General features: G+C 47.6%; 1 protein-coding gene across 2 annotated transcripts; it reads left to right on the top strand.

Annotated features, from left to right (window-relative positions):
- Window positions 1-10,092: 10,092 nt before the first annotated feature.
- Window positions 10,093-20,865, top strand: AP5Z1 (adaptor related protein complex 5 subunit zeta 1). 2 transcript variants are annotated; one of them, XM_086472913.1, is made up of 17 exons: window positions 10,093-10,133; window positions 10,412-10,549; window positions 10,943-11,129; window positions 13,246-13,390; window positions 14,497-14,609; window positions 15,109-15,277; window positions 15,722-15,862; window positions 16,242-16,279; window positions 16,359-16,521; window positions 16,754-16,932; window positions 17,427-17,569; window positions 18,381-18,530; window positions 18,767-18,866; window positions 19,240-19,349; window positions 19,614-19,746; window positions 19,914-20,128; window positions 20,454-20,865. In XM_086472913.1, the coding sequence occupies exons 1-17, from the start codon at window positions 10,093-10,095 to the stop codon at window positions 20,722-20,724; spliced, it is 2,436 nt and encodes an 811-aa protein (XP_086329039.1). In that variant the 3' UTR covers window positions 20,725-20,865. The 2 variants fall into 2 exon arrangements, with proteins under 2 accessions (XP_086329039.1, XP_086329038.1); XM_086472912.1 differs by having other exon boundaries at window positions 18,767-18,878; window positions 19,252-19,349.
- Window positions 20,866-21,224: the final 359 nt, after the last annotated feature.

The raw sequence follows: 21,224 nt of genomic DNA, 5'->3' as shown, positions 1-21,224 counted from the left end.
TGATAACATCCTGTGCTGGAGCACCAGGTTTTGTTTGAAATAGCACTGTAGGTGAAGTCATTGCCACTGTCTCTGAACTTGAGAAAATACTGGTTGGTCTTGTGCACTAAAGCAGTCAGGCTTCACCTCCTGTTGGTAGTGGTCCTCATCGAGATGGACGATGGTGAGGAGTCCAGGGCTGGGTAGGAGACCGTCGCTAACCCTCTGCCACAGCTAACAGCAAAGCTCCTGTGTTACTCTTCAGTGAGAGAAGTTGAGAGCTGGGGTGAGAGGCAGCAGAGTTCATAGTGTTTAATACAAATTCTGCAAGGATATGGAGACCAATGGAAAAGAGGCTTTTTATTTTCCATGTGGCAAAAGTCACAGGAAGTCTTAAACAGCTTTTCCAAAAGGAATTGGAGGTTTCCTTTCATTGCCTGGCTTCCTCTCTTGTCTCTCTTCCCTTGAGAAGCATTTGGGTTGGCCAGTAGTAGAAGGCTCTTACTCAAACTGTATTCGAGGCTTTTGATGTAGTACAAGGATGTCTTACGAGTTAAGCAGATTTGAGTCACTTCAGCCGTGGAGCAGTGGGTGCGTGTGGTGCCTTATGACTGGCAAAGAAATCAACCCCTGCGTAGCCTCCAGCTAAGCCCTTTGGTTTTATGCCTGTTTGCAGTCCCCTTGGCTAACGTGTCTTCTGGCAGCACAGCAGAGATCTTTTCATTTAGGAAATGTTATGGCTTTAGTAATGGCAAAAGAGACTTAAGAGGGATGGAATATGCCTTTGGTAGGTTATTCCCTCGTCTGTGCTGTTTTGTTGTCAGGTTGCTGTCTTGTAGAGTCTGACAATGCTATCGCAGAGCAGAGAAGCAAGCCCACTGCATAAACATGTTGCAAAAAGATTTCCCCAATGTGCAGTAAATGATACTGTCAGTATATGATACTGTCAGGATGTCTGTGGGGATTAGGGGGTAAGGCACAACCGTTCAACTGGAATCTGGGGAGGGGGAAGGAAATCCACAAGGTAACAGCTGGCATCATTTGTTCCCTTCTAGGTTTCCTTTCTCTTTGCCAAATCCTGTTCAATAGCCAAGTTCCACTGCTTGAATAAAATCCAGCCATGTTTTATTCTCAAGCCAATTGTTTTGTGAGAAATATTTCTGAGAGAAGGAAAGAATTTCTTGGGTTTGTGATTTGCGGTTACTTTCTGCAGTTGGAGGCACACGAAATATTCAGGGCAGTTCATTTTTCTACAGCTAGGCTTTCATAATTTACGTGTGTGCCTTTAGTGACAAGTTATTAGATTGGATTTTAGTACTTTGGAATTATTTTGTGAAGGAGGATTGTTACAGACCACAAAGTAATTGAAGCAGGCCGGCCTCCAGCTGTCACTTTTCCTGCTAGGAAGCTAGGTGCGGCATAGCTGAAAAGCACACGGATTAGCTCTGTTTTCTGTAGCCTTTTCAAAGCCAGAATTCAATAAAACGTACTTCAAGGAAGAATGCACAAGTGAGACTGCAGCATAGTTTCTGTGATTAATCATTACTTTCGGGTGACTGCTCGTTTAGATACAGGCACACCTCTGAAACAGCCCTGAGGCCAGGGAGCTTTCCTGAAGCGGAGTCATCTTTAGCTTTCCAGTAGGTTGGGTGAGTCAGTGCAAGAGGAGCAACCAACAGAATGCTGCTCAGGATGTGAGGCTGCCAGAGTTCTGTGGATTTTTCTTTACTGCTGCTTTTGTCTTGGGGAGTCTAGATAATTAGGTCCTAAACTTCTTGTAAACTAGTCCAGTGCTGTAGAAATACATCAACTAAATGACAGTGTTTTCATACACCAGCTGCTGCTTTGTAGATACCTCTTGAAAGTCCATCCTCGGGTTGCGTGTATAGATCTGCCTTCTAAGTATTTAGAACAGAATAACACTTTCTCACTCTTCCCTTTGTGGCTCTCAATGCCTGCTGATTAAAATGGGAGTTGAGGATAGGCAAATATCTTTGATTTGTTCACCCATTCCGCTTGAGGTGTATGGAGCTTGTCAGTCATCCTGTTGGGATTTTTGCTTTATCAGGCTGCTGCATCTCCCTGCTACTGTAGGAAGCAGCCGTGCCACTTGGAAGTTTTTTTTGGTCCTATACATTCCCTATATCATTGCCTGATACTAGGTAAAATAACAGTTCTTACTAAATCCTGTTGAGAGCTGTGGAAAAATGTGGTCATCTGGAACACATGAGATGGGAGCATCTTGTTTCAGGCCTCCAGATTAATTCCTTCAACACACCGCTCAGTCTGGAAGACAGCGTCGCTCTTCTTGCATCGGTCCTGATGCCCCAGGCTTTCGGTTTTGAGCACTGCAGAGGAATGAAAATCAATGTGATAGCAGAATTAGGTCTTCAACTAGAAAGAAAATGTTTGCCTTCATGATTATATGCAGTTGGATTAGTCTAAATTAATCATCTAACTTGTTTATATGTTTTCTAAAAAGTTGCATCTCGTGTCCTCAATTAAATTAACTGAGGGAGGTTTGAGGGGGAGAGGACTAGGAGGCTTCACTGCGTCTTCTGCTGTCTGTTCAAGGAAGGTTGAGGCATGTTGAGTATTTAACCATCTATAACTTAGCCCTGGGAAAACTTTTAAACAGAGTTCTGAATGCGTGAATTAGTTTTCACCGTTCCCTATTGACTTTTTTTTCATCTTAGGCAATAACAGAGACTAATTTTACTTTGTGCTCAGTTTATAGCAACTTCTGTTGTCTCGGTTTGCAAAAGCTGGATACAGTTGTTCTTGGTTTTATTCCACTGGAATTCCTTAGTTGTTGTTTTGTCTTGACCTTGGCTCTTGTGATACAGGAAGCATTTTACAGTGAGATCGATTTAACCTGATTTAGTGATAACACAACACAGTGCTGAGCACAAAATTGAAGTTCATGATTAGCTCATATATTCTTTTCAACTCCTTTTTCTTCCCATATTCCTCCCTCCCCAATACCATTAACACTGTGCCCTGTAGCATATACAGTCTCTTTTATCCACTGACAGGACCAGCGCCTTGCATCAAGCTCTGCCCAAGGGCTCAAGGGTGAAAATACCTGTGGGACACACGGAGGTCCAGAGCAGGTTGAGAAAGGTCAATTTGGTTACCCTGTATTTAATTTTCATGCTGTGTTTTAGACGTGCTGCTGTTGGGCACAGCTTGTTTAGGAGTGTGTTTTTAGAGACATGTTAAAGCTTTGTAAACAGAGAAAAGAAATTGTTAGAAAACAGCTGAAGCATTTACAGTGCTGCTGCGATCCATGTCATCGTGGTCTGGCTTCAGGGTTTGGGGGTAGTAAACTTGGTTTTGCATGTTTTAGGTGTCTGTCTTGTGTATTGACTTAGAACTGTCATTCGAAGTTAACTTCCACATTTTTCCGCTTTTTCAGTAGGGAAATGCCAGCAGTAAAATAAAACTTGAAGCACAGAAGCCTAGGGACCTGTGTCTAAGCAAGGGAGAGCATCTGACCTGAGCTTTCGTACGGTGTGGTATGCAACATTTTTCGCTGACTGCTGGGGACGTTAAATTGATGTTAGAGCTTTTCATCTGTCAGCAACAGTGAGATATCTGGTATTGCTCTGATGTGTGCTAGCGTGTAAATGAATGTCAGAATGTAGGGTGAAAGGAGAAATGTTTCCCTCCTGTACCTATGTTTGGGGATCTTGGATGACAAGGATTTAATCTAGCAATAGTTTTGTACCTTTCCATAGAGGATCGAAAGCTGGGTTTTTTCAAGCTTGTTGCATCTAAAGATTGAATTCTAACTGGGTGGTTATTCCGTATTTGATTCTGAGGTTTAAACTATGACACAGTTTGTCGCTGTGATAAACATAGATCACATTAAACAGCAGTATTGGGGAAGGTCAAATCTCTCGTTGTTGTCTCTGCCGTTAACCAGTTGTAGCTATGTAGAAATAGAGAATAACCTGCGTTGAACAGAACTTTGGAGGTCTCTGCTATAAGCTCCTGCTGAGAGCAGGTCCAACTAGACCATGTTGCTGTGACCTTGTCCAGCTGAGGTTTGAATATCCAGAGAGAGGTTTCATGAGCCTGATCTCTGTTCTGATCTGACCACTGATGAGGTGAAAACTTTTTCTCAGCTATCTAAGAAGAATTTCCCTTGCAGCCCTGTGTGTTCGATGTCTCTCCTGCTATCACATCACACCTCTAAGAAAAGCCTGGCTCTGCCTTCTCTGCATCTTCCAAATAGGTAGTTGGAGATAGCAGTAAGATTTTCCCCATTTGTTTCCTTTTCTTAAGGCTCAACCAAACTGGTTGTGTCAGACTCTTCTGGTACATCACGTGCTCAAGCCCCAGGGCATCAGGTGGAATTGCTGCAGAAAGTCCCTGTCTGTCTTGTACTGGGGTGCCCAAAACCGGGCACAGTGCTACAGATACGATTTGATGGAGTGGAAGAAGAATCACTTTCCTTGGCCTGCTAGCTACACTTTTGCAAGTACAGCCCAGTACCTGCTTGGTCTCTTGCTGCAAGACAAGTGTAAGTGTAAGAAACAAGAGTCACAAAGTGAACTGGGAGTACTCTGGATTGCATTCGAATGTATGCAACCATCTTGTCCCTCTCTTCCAAGGAAGAGTGCCAGCATGGATCTTGGAGGTTTTTGAACAGGAGACAGCACTGAAGGATCACGATAACTTTTAACAGTATCTGTGCTTTACCTTATCAAATGATAGTTTCAATCTAATGTGGATCTTGCCTTGAGTTTCCACCCTGACGCAAAATCTTTCAGGTTTTTTGGTCCTGCTGCTCTTAAGTTGGACTAGGGCATTAAGAATGAACCTGTGAAGGAACATGACTAGCTTTCTAATTTTGCCCTTGCTGCACACTGAGCTTTTGAGTTTGCAAATGCCATCCTGCAGCAAATAATCTGTCTTCCCTTGCCAGACAGTCTCTCGGGCATCTCCTGTTTCTGCTCTCTGTCACAGTGTTTTCCCCTCTATTTGTAGTTTTTTTCTGTCAACTCCAGAGTCCTTTAATCCAACTCCTAATTTAATGCCATTGCTTGAAGGTCTGCATCTGGTGAGAATATGTGTGTTAGGTTGCAGTTATATAACAGATTGTTCAGTCATGTAAATTTTGTTTCCTTCTGGGTGAAAAATTACTCCAAAGCTGCTGCTACTATAGCATACACTACTGTTGTGAAGTGTAGCTTACAATGGAGCCAGCTGTGCTGCAGGAGACAGTTACACTACAAGGTCATCTAGATTGCTGGAACTGATGGGATTGGGAAGTGATGCCTTCTTGCGTTTTGATCTGCCCCTGATCAAAACGTAGCTGTGACTTTGTGCTGGAGCACCTCTCTCTGCAGCTGCCTAGTGACCTTTGGCTGCAGTAAGTTAGATCTGCGTCTCTCTGCTAGGTGGGTCGATTGCAGGACAGGGCATGTGTTTGTGCACAGGGGTGTGGATATATGCATACATCATAATGAGCAGTGGAAAATGCCGAGCTGTGGTGGTGGGCTTTCTCTGTTAGGGTGTTAGGGCGTCTTTCGTGGGGCAGTTATACGGCAGCGAGCATTTTCACTTTGGCCTGAGCAAGACATTTTGAAAAATACTTGGTTTTCTTGGAGCACTATATTTAAATTCCAAATTTTTTAATGACTTTAAACCTTTGTATTTATATGTTCAGAAAATTCTTTTGATACGTTTTCAATTTACCAACACTGAATTAAAACCCTTCAGAATGTGTGGCTGGTCCTCTCCTTACGTGTCACTTTAAGTTTCGGAGCCTGAGGGTAGTTGTGCCAAGTCTGCCCCTTCGCTCTCAAGATAGAGGAAAACAAAAACCAAAACATTGACAATTCATGGGTGGCAGCTAAGGAAGAAACCCTTTGAATATTTTTTCAGAGAATATTAAATTAGATCTGTGTAAACATAAAATTTATATTTATTAATGTGTGTGTGCGAGTGTGTGTGTCAATATAGATATATACATGGTCCATGGCTATTTCTTTCTCTTAAATGGTACTTTACACAGGCTTTTATACAGTATGTTGGTAAATTCCCACACCAGGCACTGATTCTAAAGGAATGATGTACCCTTTTTTGTAACGAATGTGAGCAGCCAGTAGAAGCAGCTTTACTTCAGTGATTGCTTTCATTCCTCTCACAGAGCAGGAGAGACAACTTGGTACTTGCATCTTCCTTGTGTAGGAGCCCTGCTTCTGGCTTTGTCATGTTTTCAGCAGCCCCAGTCCCTGCTGCTTTTCTGGCAAGAAAATCCCCCAAATGGCGCTGATGAAAGCTGGAATCCTTTCTTGTCTCAAATTCTCTCTAGCTGTGGTCTCAGAGTTCTTTACAGATTCTGCTCTATAAGTAGTGGGACCTTATTTCTAACAGAGGAAAATAATGGGGGGTCCATGAGGATGCTGTAAGGCTGAAGAACTCTTCCCTGTCTGTCTGTCAGGTGGCTAAGCTAACACTGGGGCACTAGAAAATAGTTCCTTTTCCTCTGTGGTGAGATTATGCTCCTTTTATGAGGCTTCTGTCTCTTCATGGCACGAGGTGTGTGCATAACCCCTTAAAAACAAATGCGTAAGAGTTTTTCTAATGTTCCCATTCACAGGGAGTAAATTTTTACCTAACTGGCCAAATTTCAGTTATGGTTTAGCTCCACAAGAATCACTAAATTCACAGAAGCGTGTGTTTTGACCTACTTGGGCCTTTTGAGAATTATTCTTAAAAGCAAGTGATACTTGGCTTCCTAATCCTAATTGCTCTTCCAGAAGTAGAAGTTCCTTTCTCTGTAAGGATCTGAGTCAATGCTTCACTGCAGTGCTTACTGTCTGGTGATGGGGCTTTGCTACTTAAGGGAGGACAGGGTTTTGGTAAGAAGAGTAACCAGCACAGGAGCAGTGAAAGGAAACAGCTTTCCTCCTCAGCAGAAAACAGCCCTTGTGAAAACCAGACTTCCCCTAGTATTTGCTTACTGTTTTGTGTCTGCAGTGCACCTTTGCTGTGAATCTAGACCTTTCAGTCCTGCTTCTACCCCACCTCAGTTCCACTTAAAGCAGTCTGAAACAGAGCCTTCCTTAAAGCTAAGGGCAATGTTGAGGAGAAATGTCTGTTAGCTGAAGAAAAATGAGATTTAAATGGAGCAGAAAAAGTGAGATTTCCTTCTGTTTCACTGCCTTGCTGCTAAAAGTCTGGTGCAGAACATCCTAATGTTCTGCTGATTTATATGCCACTCTTCAGAGGTGGACAGGCTGCTAAGTAGGCAAGATGGCTCTGTAGCAAACGAGTTACTGTAAACCTAAACTCACTTTTTTTTTTTCCTCCCCTAACTGGGCTCGAAGTGGAGGGAACCAGAGTATTGTTTGTAAGGTCTTTTTGCTTTAATGGAAAAGAAAATGGAAAATGTTTAAAAAAAAATCTCATTCAAACATACTGATACAGGAAATTAAATGGCTTTAAAATACAAAAAAAATCCTACAAGACTGTGTATTGTCTTGGGTTCTGGACATGCTGTTTTGTACTGTGATGAGAGTGGCCTTGTCCAGCCTGCCAGCCAACCTCTGCGTAGCCAAAAAGAGCATTTAAGTGTCTGTAGCTATCCAAACACTGTTATCCAAAGGACTGTTAAAAGCTGTTAGGGATAAATCAGAAGAGGTGTGTGAGCAATGGGTGGTAAAGCTGGAAATTCAGATCCAGCTCTGAATATTTGCTTTAAAAAAAAATAAAATAAATTCAGAAAAATCTGAATCTCCCCCTGTTCTGCAGATTCGCGTTCCCACTGAGCCCTTAAGGGAAGGCTGCAGTGAGGCAAGGACCAGATATACCTCAATGGCTTAACAGAAGTGATTTGCTACAGATTTGGGGGAGCCTTACCCCTTTCACCTAGATTTGGCACTTAATTTAAAGATGGGGATGGATGGGGGAACTAAAGCCATGCCTGCATTTCAGTTCCTGGTGTTGCCTGTACAAGACACCTCCAGCCAGATGTTTGGGGGGCTGTGGGTTGTTTTTTTTTTTTTTACAGCTGATATCAAAAAGTATTTTTGGTGACTTGTCTTCGTTCTCAGTGCTTTTTAAAAAGCAGGTGTGTATCCCAAGGGGGAAAGCTCCATCTGGGGCAGTGGATGTGAAGTTCTTCATCTTTATCCAGCCACGTTGCAGCCCTGCTCCTGCGAGGTGCTCAGCTGCACAGGCGGGCCGTGGCTCCCACGAGGGGTGGGAGCGTCCTGGTCATGCCGAGGAGGCGGCTGCTCACCAGAGGAGGTGGCAAATACGAGCATCTGAGGAGCAGGACCTGCTTTTCTGCATCAAATGGGATACAGTGGTTTTGGTTTTGTTGTTTTTTAATATGGAGCCATACATTTTTTAAAGTAATTTGAGATCTGAATGTGATTTCTAATGTATCAAGAACGTTAATATTTTAAAGCTATAACAAAGTTTTAAATTTCTACCATTTTTTTTCATTTATTTTAACTGTTCTGTTCTGTTACCTTAATTTGATGTATGTGGTTGGGGAATGTTGCTTCTCCTCTTAGCATTTGTTTCTATAACCAGAAATAAAATTATATATGAAAGAGAAAATGCCCTGAAATTGCTTGCTGCTTCCAAGTGACAGACTCGCACCCTTCCTGCGTAGTATCGTAGGGGAATTAAGATTCCTGCAGCAGTTTGTGTTGTACAGTCTACCCCTTCTCACAATGTGAGGGGACAGTGTTTTAGGTATTTTTTTTTTCCTTACTTTCAGTAAAGGCTGTAGGAGAGAAGTATGTCTGGACACCGTGCACTGCTTTAGAGTTCACAGATATCCTGCTTCCGATCCAGTGTCAGTTATTTGGGAAGCTGTTAACTAGCAGCAGAGTGAACATCTGTGTGTGTGTGTGAGATCCCTAATGCTTCTCCTGAGGATTATAAACTGTTCCTCCAGCTCTAGCTTTCATTTTGTCATGAAGTGAAACATTGTTATTTTGAAATATAAACTATTTCAGTCTGTTTCCCTGTAATTTATAATAATTGTTTCGTTTAAGTATATGAGGTAAGAAAATAGTTCTTTATCCACCTACTTTAATAGTTAGGTTTTTCCTCCTTTGTCCTCCTAACAGAGCTGCACTTTGTTTAGGGTTTATTTTGATCAAAAGTCATTCTGAGCTTAAAAATTGAATAGGAATGGCTTTTAAGACCTCAGTTGGCATAAAGTAGCTAATGTTAAATTAATGATTTTTTTAAAAAAAAGTAATGAAATAGTATTCTGCCAGAGCCATTTTTTTAGCATCTTTTAAAATGGTCACATCTTTAGCTCCCCACGTGCATCAGGCGTGTTTTCTGATGCAGCCAGAGAAGGTATGTGGAGAAAAATCTGAATGCTCGTGCTTGCCCTCTGCGTGTCAGCCCAGTGCCTGCAGTAGCTCTGACTGTTAATAGCGAGGGTGATGGATGCTGCTGCATCTTCAGAGGGCAAAAGGGAGCTGATGCTCTACTGCCCATTGCCATGAACGTTAATGCCAGGGGGGCGTAGGGCAGGGTCATTCCAAAGGGCAAAGCACCAAGCTTCCTCCGGTGCCATCTCCTCCTTGCAAGGTGATGCAAGGCACGGCAGTGAGAGCTTCAGCTTTCTTATTAGATGTTTCTGATAGGGAAACGTTAATGTCTTTTTAACCTTTTGGAAGCTCTGAAGACCACCAATTTTTAAAACCTCCTGCTCTTTTTGGAAGGCATCATTCTTTGAACGGGTTGCAGGAACGGCTAATATGGCATGTTTTATCGTCCTGCCTTTAAAAACCTAAACTGCCACATCTGGGCTGTGCAGTGACATTTCCCCTGGGTCTGAGTCCCAAGAGCTGCTCTCCTTCGTGCCACGATTATCTCGAAATAATCAATGAACAGCCACGAGAGAGTATTTTGCCATTTTCTCTTCTTCCCTCCCCTCTGCGGCCGGGACCCGGCCCATTTCCCCAGGGCTAGGACCAGTCCAGCCCCTCCCGGAACTTCCCCGCCAGGCGGAACCTTGGTGCAGCAGCAGCCGCGTCCCCCCGGAGCTGGCCCGGCCGGACCGCCCGCCTCTGGGGGGCCGCTTTGGCCGCGTACCGAGGCAGAGAGAGCGGCGGAGCATCCGGCATGTTCACGGCGGCGGCCGAGAGCTTCCTCAAGCAGGCGAGGTACCGGGAGGGGTGCTGGGGCACCGGGGTAAGGGTGCTGAGGTACCGGGGCAGGGCGGCGGCCATCCCTCGGGGAGGGCCGGGGTTCTGTCGGAGGTACCGGGCCTGGGGCTGGCGGGGGTCTGGCCGGGGCTGAGGGGGAAACCGGGCCCCGGCGGTGCCTCACCGGGGTGAGGGGGGACTGGGGGGTGCATCCGTCCAGCCATGGGCTTCCGAGGAGGGCCAGGAATGAGCGGAGGGGCCGCGGCCGGGATCCCGACGGCCGCTGCCCCCGCCAGGGAGATCCAGGAGGAGGAGCTGCGGAGATTCGCCGCCCGCGTCGCCGCCCTCCTGCAGGGCCCGGAGCTGGGCCCCGAGGCCGTGGACTGCCTCCAGAGGCTGCACCTCACCGTCGCCGCCACCAAGTACCCCCGCAAGTGAGTGGCCTTGGGTCTGTCTGACATTCGCGAGAAGCAAGGCGTTACTTTCTTGAAAATTAAATAAAAAGGGGGGGCGGGCCTAGTACTTTGAAAGACCACCCTGTCTTGAAAACATCGAGTTTGCTATGAATGTAAAGCCCCTCTTTGCCTTTTTCCCCCATTGCTAAGCAGAAGTTGCCTGCCTCCTTTTGCAGTGAAAGTAACAAGTGTTTGTATCCCTGAGAGCTCTTTCAAGCTGCGCTAAGGAACAAAATTCAGAAGTGAAGATGATTAGATGGCATCAGTCAGGGCCACTGTCAAGGCGGATCATCCCTAGAGCAAGAATACATGGGAAATAAACGTCTGAATCTTTTCTTGCCTTGCAGTGATGCTTTACTGTGACTCTTGCAGGCTAGATGGCAAGTTTGTGGAGCTGTTGCAGACAGTGCTGTGTTCATCCAAGTGCCCTGAGCAAATTCAGGTGTTATGTGCTGCCATCCTGAGAGAGATGTCACCTTGCAATGATCTGATCCTCTCCTGTGATGAGATTCAGGATACAAAGCTCTTGAGCCTGGTATCCTCTGTCCTTTTGGCTCAGGTAAATGACCTGTCACGTCAGAAATCTTCCCTTGTCGATATGGATTTGCTTACTGATTGTTCCCTGTTTGCTGGGCTCAAGGAGAGTGAAAATCAATCGAAAGTATCTAGGAAGAAGCAGAAGTATTCCACGTTCATTTAAGGAACATAATTATTCTGCTTTGTGTAGGAAAAAATGACAACTTTTTTGTGTTTAGTATTTGATAACAAAGACTGCTTAAAATTGTGATGCATAGAGATTGAGGACCTCAAGCAGGCTTGCGACTAACTGGAAGCAAAAAGGAACGCTAGTGCTAGCTCTATAATAGACTTCAAGTCAGGGCTGCTTGCAGAGCAAAGGATTTGAGAGTGACTTTATTACTGCTACTTTTTATGGTACTGGCTTTCATGTTCAAATGTGAAAAAAAAAAATACATAGAACCTACAAAACATGTAGGGATGGCACTTCAAAGATCTAGATTCTCCATGAAGAACAAAACATGAGGACCTTCCTGTTTTGAGTGCTGCCTGCATTGACTGCCTTCTGGAGAATGAGCTAGAAACTTTTTCTTTCTTCTGCTGCTTCTTGTAGAAGAATTGTGCCTATTAGAGACAAAATATTTTTCTGAAACTTCTCATTCTGAGTTTCACTGTGTGCTTAGAAATGCCTCCTACATTTGTGATTACTCCTCTGAGTCTTACTTAGCTAGAGGAAATGAAAACATAGAAACAGCAAACAGTGATATATTAATTATGGGCTGCTTTACAAAGGATCTCGCTCCCGTAACCAGCCTTGAGACTGTCCTGCAGTTCTACAATGTAAAAACATGCTCTGTGTGTTAATTTTTGTTAGATTACGACTGAAACCATGAAGAGGTTTTTATCAATGTTTGATAAACGTACTGTATTTTAGCCATTTCATTATCACTTCTCTAATAGGGGGTGCAATGAGCAGCAGCCTCACTCATGAAAGCAGCCACACTTCAGCAGAGCTTTTAAAACATCTGCATATTTTCATTTGTCACTGCTTTGGGTGGAAATCCTCCTCCTCCTCTTTACCCCCTTGCTCCCCTTGGCTCTGCAAAGCTGTTCTTCTTTTTGTAAAGCTTTTGGCTTTCCAGAAAATACAGCGTTTAGTGTTGCATTAGGAGCTGGAAACCTGCCATTGATTTGAGTTCTGTCAGGTTTTTCTCTTAGCAACAAGAGATGTGTCAGCAACACGTGTAAGTAGCTCCATGGTTTGCAGTGGGCTGCAGCAATGTATCTCCAGGAGGAGCAGGGTTGTCTCTTCCATTTTCCTTCACTGCACAGGTCCCCATCCCTGAACCTTAAACTTCCTTGTCTTTATGTTGCTTTGGTTGATTTATTCACTCTGTGCATGAGAGAAGCACAGAAATTAGCCCCAGTCATGGTTCCCCCGTGAAATTTCTCACTGGAAGCTCACCTGCAGTTTCCTAATTCCTTCTAGTGATCTGGTACAAATCTGACTATTAGATGGGGAGTGTCAGAGATTGGTGTTTGTTCACTGCCTTCAGCAGCCAGCTGCCCAGGGCCCTGAGCAGCAGAGAAGGTTTTTCCTTCTGTTGGCACGATGCAGTCATGGAGAAAAAAAACTTGTCAAAAGTCTAGGTCCACCTGTCATCTTTAACCTTGGACAGAAGGGTTTGACAGCATCTCCAAGCCACAGCTATAACAGTCTCCCAAAGAGGAAGCTGCTTTATTTTCCACATTGTGAGGATATGGACTAACCAGAGAATCCTAGAACATGTAACAACAGTTCATAAATTTCTAATTTAACAATGGAGCTAGCAAACTGACCACATGGGGAGTAGCTAGTGCTAGTACTCTGCTCTAGAATTGATGGATCATAGTGTTTAATTTGAAGACAGCCATTGCAGTTGTTAATTTCCACTTCAGGTGATGGTTGTCCACAAAGCTGTTGCTCCATCAAAGTACTGGAACCTGTGAATTCACATTGCAGAAGATCTCTGTAAAGTGTGGTAAAATAGCCTGTGCTGCGAGTTCTTTTTATGGTTTTGACGTTAGTATTGATGCCTGATGGAAGAGTTTGTATGGTGTTGGTCTCTAGCACTAGTAGAAGATTGTTTGCCTAGCTTAACCTCTGCTTTATTTTTAAGGGAAATAAGAAGGCTGAAGTGTCTGCTGTGGGGCAGCGTGTTGTAAAAGTCCTTGAAAGAAGATTGCCTGAGGGTCAGAGTGCTCGATACCTTCTTCCTATCCTGTCAAATGTCATCAGTCTTTCACCAGAATCTCTAACTGAAGGTAAATATGTAGGAAGGCCTGAGACAACCGTCTGGCTGTGATCTGTATAGTGATCAGAAGGTTCTCTGAAGGCTTTGGCTAAGGGTAGGACTTGGAAGTTGCTGTTAAAAGTGACATCTCTGCCAGAAGGAAAGTGGAATTATTTGGTGAACTATATTCCACCACTCAGAAAAGGGACTGGGCCTTCAGCTGCTTTGGCCCCTTCTGGAGGCCAGAGTCTCTGTTCTGTATGGCTTTATATCACAGTAACAGGTACCTTAGCTAAGGCCTCCACATGCCATAGGAGTGTGAGGTTGTAGCTGTCCTGAAGAGCATCAAGCAAAGTGAGAGCTAGAAGCAGGGATGTGGCTGTGTACCTGTTCAAGAGAGCAGCAAAAACAACTGAGGGTACTATTCATGAGAGAGGCAGGACTGCGTAGGTGGTGGTGAGCGATAGGGCCTGGTGAGTAAACTGTAGGAGAGCATTCCAGGCTTAAAATGGTGAGGAGTGGTCTTGTGAGCAAGAGTCTGTTTCTGTGAGGTTTGCATATGTTGTGCAGTATGCAGGAGAAGCTTTGGGGAGGACACTGGGCCAGGGTGTATGGGCTGGCTGAGCAGGCAGGGTTACCTGCCTTAGCTTCTGCATGTCCTCTGTGAGGGATTTATGCCTTTGTTTGCAGAGCTGAAGCCAGCCACTGCCTGAATAGATTTGACAGTATCTTTGTACCTTCCTCCTAAGAGCAGCTGTGGATGGAGACAAGTACCTCTGGACTGATCTGGTACCAGAAGTCCTTGGTTCCAGCACTCACTCCCTGACTTCTTGTCTGAGGAAACAGGCAAAACAATAATGAGACTGCCCCAGTGACTAGGAGTGAGAGGACACAGCTCTGAAATGTGAGCCCATTTCACAAACAGACTCTGAGTGTGAGTGATCCTGGACTCTGAATCAGTGTGAGGAGAAGCATAGGCCATCCACGTTGGGGTACCAGTTTCTTTACTGGTTGCTGGATCAGAGACAGTGATCTAGGCTGGAGGAAAAGCACAGCAATTGAGAGGTAGCAGGGGTATGTTGCAGAGGCTGCTTCTCTGCCTGATCTAGCAATGACCCTGTGACTTCCCTTGTACAGAGCAGACCAACGTAGTCAGTAAAAAGATGGCTGACTGGCTGAGGTACGCGAGTATGCAGCAAGGAGTCGCTCAACCCTCTGGAGGCTTCTTCTCCAATCCCAGAACCAGACAGGTAAGTGCTGAGTTGCCATGGTCATCTCACAGGGGCATTTGTTAGTCAGTTACTTGCTGTTTCAAATTCCCAGAATCAGCTTCTTTTGGGAAATAGTAACCTAGAAGTGATCACTTTTTGTGGGGTAAGTGGTCAAGACACATAGGAAAGCAAAGTAGGAGGATTTATAGCTCCCAGATTTAGGATTTCTGCTGGAGAACCAGAGCTTTGATCCTTGAAGTAGTTTTGAGGGGACAGTCTTTTAGTGACCGTGTACCTCAGAGTAAAAGCTGATTGCAAATGAGGCCTGTGTCAGAAAGAGGGGGAAAGTTTGGAGTGTTTTAGCTGGGGAAAAGGACCCAACATAGGTGGCTTTTCTCTCTCTGGGTAACTGCCCCCCTGCAGGCCCCACCGTAGATATAAACACGGGCTACGTGTCTCCGTGGCCTCAGTGGGGTTTTCCATGCCTTCTCACTTAGCCTCTCCCTGGAGATCTGACCTGCTGCATCTTTTCTTGCAGCCCGGTCCTGTCACAGAGGTGGATGGTGCCATTGCCACCGACTTCTTCACAGTGCTCTCGGTGGGTCAGTACTACACACAGGACCAGTGGCTCAACGTCCAAGCCTTCTCCATGCTGCGGAATTGGCTGCTGTGCTATGGGGGCAAGGGGTCTTCAACCCCTCATTCAGGTACGAACTGCAGGGCTGCAGGCCAGTGTGGGCTGCCCCCACAAAAGCAGTGTGTGCTCTGAGATGATTAGGTGGCTGCACCAGCAACCCAGCAAGTGGCAGGAATATGGGCAAGAGTTCAGAGCTCTTGGACTAGGAGCAGGGAAACTTTGGGAGGGAATATCGCAGAGCCTCCTGGCTGATCCTTACTGACCCTTCCACAAGGAATTATTTGTTCAGTGAGTCCCCTGGTTTCAGGCAAAACCCTTTGGGTCCCTGAGAAAAAGAGCCTGGGTGGTGGGAGACAGCATCCCCTTAGTGTTCTTGTAACACTCCCTTCTTCCCCAGCCTCCTTTTCTCCACAGCGCACCTGCGGACAGACAGCTCCCTTGCTGTTGTTGGGTATCTGGGGGGGGTTACATGGCCTGTGACGTGAGCTGATACGAGGTAACCATCATTCTGTAGATGAGGCATCGGGGATGGACAGGTCTGCTACGTCCATGGTCTCAGCTACGTCCACGTCTAGTCGCCTGCTTCCCCCAAAGGAACGTCTGCGGGAGAAAGCCTTCGAGTACTGCCAGCGGCTTATTGAGCAGAGCAACCGGCGTGAGTCTTGCTATGAACCTTCCTTGGAGTTCTCTCGGTAGTGTTCTTGAAGATGTTTCTGGTTCACTGCCTCTTTGGGCTGGGATCTCGCTCCCTAGAGTCCGCAGTCAGGCTCTAGGCATGGGACCTGTTGCAGCTGCTGGTGCAAGTCATTGATCAGCCCTGAGCTGGGGTGTTGGGAGGGATTTGGAGGCAGTGGCCGTGTTCTGACTCCTACCTGTGATTTGCAGCAGGGGGCTGTGGAACTTGGTTCTCATTAGCCTGGAATTGAGATTAGTATGTGTTCCCAGCTGTCCTGAAATCTGGGCTAGTGGTCAAACTGACAGCCTAATGTTCCTTCTTGGACTTAAAGTTTAACTTGGACCGCCTTCTCTGGCAGGACCCCTGAAGAAAGAGGATGGAGACCTGCAGAAAGCTGTAAGTACGCAGAGGTGGGGCTGAAGCTCTGGGAGTTGCAGCTTCCCCCACTCTGATCTGACTCTCTGCTCTCCTGCAGTGTCTCATTGAGGCGGTGACAATCATGGACATCATCTGCAAACAGGACTCCTCCTACGTGTACCGCGCAGTCTCCTTCCTGAAAGTCCTGCATGGCAGAATCTGTGGGGATGCCACTTACGCCAGGGCACTGCTGCCCATTACCCAGTTCTTCCTGAACCACAGTAAGTCACCAGCTCTCACTCCCTCCTCCACAATCTAGTCTTGCATACTCTCAGCACAGCCTTTTGTCCTGGCAGTTTGCTGTACCCTGGGGTGTATGATCCCACTCCTGGAGACCCAGGAGTGTCCTGTGCTCGTTAGAAAAACATAACCCAGATTTAATTTAGCCCCTGGAGCCCTTGTTGGCAGGGCTGCTAGGTGGGCTGTGCTCGGCCGTGTGCTGTGTCCTCCCAGGCAAGGTGGCAGCTGTGGACTCCGATGCAATCTGCAAACACTTGTTCACTGATGTCCCGGCTCAGCTCTTCCACAACCCATCACTGGCCTTTGAATTTGTCCAGTTCTGCAAAGACAACAGCCAGCTCTTCACTGAGACCTCGAGCATATTCAGGCAGAGCTTCCCAAATCTCTTCAAGGTACAACTTGCTGTCGCAGCACAGGAGCGAGCCTGCTGCACATTCCTTTCTGTGCCCCAGAACTTTCTTTTTGCACCCCAGAGTCCTCCATGTGCCTCCGTGGCAGTGCTAGGGAGAGTACAGGCAAGAACTCTATTATAAAACCGAGTGTGGGTTTGGAGAGGGAAGAGGGTTCTGGGTGTGATTAGCACTGCCAGTAGAAGAGAGTCTGCGTTAGTATTACTGCCAGTGGGTTGGGAAGCACGGTGAACACAATTAGGACAGAGCAATTTGTTTCTGGACAACTTAATAAGTTGCAGCTTGCCAGCCACTGAACCAGCTGCCAGATGCCTGTGTCGAGCTTCCAGCAGCCTCCCAGGTTTTGACAAAACCCTCAGACTTCTCTGGTTTTGCTTTTCAGAAGTGACTTTCCCTTCGCCATCCCTTTTGAGAATTGTCTGGGTGTGGGGTGGAGTAGCAGGGATAGTACAGCAGTTTGTGCTTGTTCCTTGCAGTTCCTGGCGTGGAACAGCCCGCCCCTTATCTCTGAGTTTGTGGATCTTCTCCCATTTCTGCTGGAGGCAGGCACAGCCATTGAGATCTTCCATTTGCTGCTTGACCTGCCCTGTTTGACAGCAGCTCTGGACGTCCAGCTGAGGTAATGCTACCTTCCTTTCCTCTTGCTTGCTAATCAGGGGCTTGCCACTGACCATAGCCTAGTACACGCTTCTCTGCGCCTCAGCTGCCCTCTGGCTGCTGCTGTCACAGAACGAGAGGCATCTGCTACAGTCAGGTTAACACAAAGCTGCACAGATGTCAGCCTGGTTTTCATAGTAACATGCTGTGCATGGGAAGAGAAGGTGACCGCAGTATTGGACTGTCTTTGGGGCTCAGGGAGCTGTTGTCATTCCCCTCTCCATATCCACCTCCAAATTGTCGCCACATGCTGGAGTGTCTGCCGTGAACCACCACCTCAGCACAGAGGTGTGGGCTACCTGGTCTTCCCTCCCTGCTCTTACCCCTCTCTTCTGGCTGGGTTCACCTGGAGGCATACAGAGTTTTCTTCCTGTGGTCATTAGGAACTGTGAGTCTCCAGGAAGATGGGATGGGACTAGGACTGGCTCTCACTGCTGTACCTCTGCTCTTCCTTGTCTTCTCTGCCATTAGCAGCTCTTTCTGGAGTGCTTAGAAAAGGCAGCCATCCTAGAGGCTTTGATGACTGAGGGATACAGGACACCGTTTTCCCCTTTCCCAGGAGTGATATAGAAGCAATTCCGGAACTATTGCCTGAGCCCAGAGCGGGTCTGAGCTCACAATTTTCTGTCATCCTGCTTCTCTGGCTTCCAGAGGGATTACACCAACTTGCTCTCCCTGTTTCAGTGCAAAGGGAGTTATTCCATTGCTCAGGATTGTAGCTATGCCCTGGCCCATCTCATAATGCAGCACGTTCTGTGTGTGCCTCCTACTAGGTCAGCTGCTCTTCCTGCCTCCGAGAGGGCTGCCAGCGACCCAGCTGCGAAGCCGGCTACCTGTCTGGAAGCCTTTCGCCATCCCCTCTACAAGAGCATGTTCCAGTATCTTCTCCGCACCAAGTCTGCTCCTGAGGATGCCCCAGAGAGGTAGGAGGCTGCTGTAGGAGTCTGCCACAAGCTGTCTGGTTCAGCCATCCAGCTCTGGGAGGCAGCACTGGGATTGCTGGGAAAGGCATAGCTGCTCTCAGCTGGGGTGAGGTGGATTGGATCTTCCCTGCGTTAGCTTTGCCGAGCGCTCAGAGGCCTTGCGGGGGGATAGGGAAGGGCAGCCAGGACAGTAGCTAGGAACAAGCCTTTGACAGTAACTCTTCTGTTGCCCACAGGCTGATTCCACTTCGGCAGCTCCTGGGATCCCTGGCCAGCAGCCCAAGGGTCGTGCAATGTGCAGAGACTGTCCCTGTCTTACTGGAGCTCTTTTTCAGGGTGGTGGCAGAGGTAGGCTCTCTTGGGGGAGTTTGGCTCCCAGTCACGCTGTGGGGACATTATGCAAAGAGCAGCTGTAGAAGCAAAGTTGTTAAGACACTGCAGCTTCAACAGAGGGGTGCATGAGGGGAGGGTGGGATGGTCTAATACTGGCATGAACCAGCCCTGGGGTGGCTACTTCATGGAGCAGAAAAGCTTCATGGTGCAGTGTCAGGCTGTAAAGGAGGGGGGTGAGAGCAGAATGAGTGCCTGATACCTGTTTCGTGCACTGCTCCCCTCCTGCTAAATTTGGCTGTTTCTGTGCCAGCAGTCTTACCTGGCTGGTTAGTTTGGGTTTTGGCTGCTGGAAGTCACTGGTATTGCTGAAACAAAGGCTGCTGTTCAGTTTGCAGATGGGCCGCTGATAAACCAGCTGGTGGTGCTGCTGCTGCAGAGGAGTGACCAGCTCTATGAGATCCCAGCATTTAAAGATGAGGTGTACAGGTGAGGTGGAGCAGGAGGCCCAGCCGAGCTCCCGAGTCCTTCTGCTGGCTGCAGCCTGGCAGCCCAGGACCCTCTTTAGTTGTGGCCCAGTCCCTGCTGTGACACGTCTTTGGAGGGTGCAAAACGGGGACTGCACCTTCAGCCCTGCTGGAAACATCCTGAGCGTACGGCCGCTGGGCCAGTGGCCGGGTGCTGCCAGCACCTCCTCGGCTTGGTGACGACCGCCTTGCCGTGGTCTCACCTCTGCCCATCTCTCTCCTCCAGGGTGCTGAGCTCGCAGCTGGTGATGCTCTGCAAGCTGCGCCCTGCGCTCGTCGTGGAACTGTCCACGGAGATTCTGGAGTTCTCGGGGACAGTCAGCAACATCCAGAACAAGGAGGCCGTCTTCAGCCATGTGGTAAGCAGGGCCTGCCTGCTTCTGCCACAGGTTGCTCCAGCTGCGGTGCAATCTGTTGGTCACCTTCCCTTTCCTCCTCTTTCCTAGCATTAGCTCATCTGATTCCCTAAAAATGACTCGCTTCCCCTTCCTTCCGCTTGCCCTGAGCACACCTGCCTTTGCTTCAGGTCTGGTCTGTTGGAGAGTACATGTCTGTGTCCTACGACAAGCGCTGCACCGTGGAGCAGATCAACCGGTTCTTTGAGACTCTGGAGGCCGTGCTGTTTGAAATCACCCAGCTCCGACCGCTGGCCAGCACCCCCAGCTACGCACCCCGCGCCATCAGTGTCCTTATGGCCACCTTGACCAAGCTGGCAGCTCGCAGCCAGGACTTGATCCCCAGGTGAGGAGAGGTGACAGGGACAGGCAAAGGTCTGAAACGTGCAGATCCTGGGGGTCCAAACACAGATGTTTGTTAGCGTTAAGTCATTGAGTTTGGCGACTGATGGAGCCTGAAACGAACAGGACAGAGGAAGCAAGCTGTGGAGGAGCACAGTTTGGGGAAGTGGGGATTCATCTGCTGACTAAAACATTCTGCATCAGGAAGAGGGGGTGGATAGTGTCTGGTGTTCCCCTGCAACAGTCTTTTGGAGTACACAAGCTTCAGTAGTGACCTTGCTGAGTGCAGAGGTCCTGCCAGCTGATGTCCGGGTCCTTCTCTCCTGCAGGGTGTCCATGTTCCTGTCCAAGATGAGGACGTTTGTGCGGAGCCCTGCTGTCACCTCTGTTTACTGCGAGGAGGACCTTGAGGAGATCCTTATCCGGGCAACTGAGCTGATGAACCTACTGAAAATGCCAAGCGTGGCTCAGTTTGTGTTCACGCCGCCTGTAGAGGTGGCCAGGACCCGGTTTCAGAGGGAGGTGAATGACTCCCTCCCTTTTGCCCTGAGGATTGTCACCCGTCTCCTAGAGCCGACTCCTGGCTTCATGCCAGGGTGAGGGCATGAGGTTTCTGAGAGGCTCCAGCCACTTGTAACCCATCGGACACTGCTGGTGCTCACGGCTGGGGCCCTGCTCTGAACTGGAGATGAAGAACAAATGATTGTGAACGAAACAGAAAACAGATATAAGTAGAGCTGAGGCAGCTCTTCTGGTCTGAGGCTGTTTGTATTTCTGTCTCCTAGTGCCTGTTGCTTTTCTACCTCCTAAGCTTGTCTTACCTCTCCCTGGCCAGTATGGGTTGAAAATCCCAGTGGATTTGTATGAATGTGGCGGGAGAGTGAATGCACGCATTAACACCCTGCCAGCACACCACGCCCCGTTGGAGACATATTTCTTCTTCCCTCCCCTCCCCTGACTTGTTCCTCCCTCCCCTTTACCCTCGCTACACCGTGGCTATGCGTGTGCTGCTTTTACTGCCTCTCTGCTTGCAGCAGATCAGCCAAGCAAAGGCCTGCGTGAGCTGGAGAAGGCAGAAGTGGCTCCATTAAGTCTGCTGT

Source organism: Leptosomus discolor, chromosome 14 (genome assembly GCF_034619465.1).
Source record: "Leptosomus discolor isolate bLepDis1 chromosome 14, bLepDis1.hap2, whole genome shotgun sequence".
Classification (NCBI taxonomy): Eukaryota; Metazoa; Chordata; class Aves; order Leptosomiformes; family Leptosomidae; genus Leptosomus; species Leptosomus discolor.
Note: the sequence above shows the minus strand (reverse complement) of the source record. Positions and strands in the feature narration are given on the sequence as shown.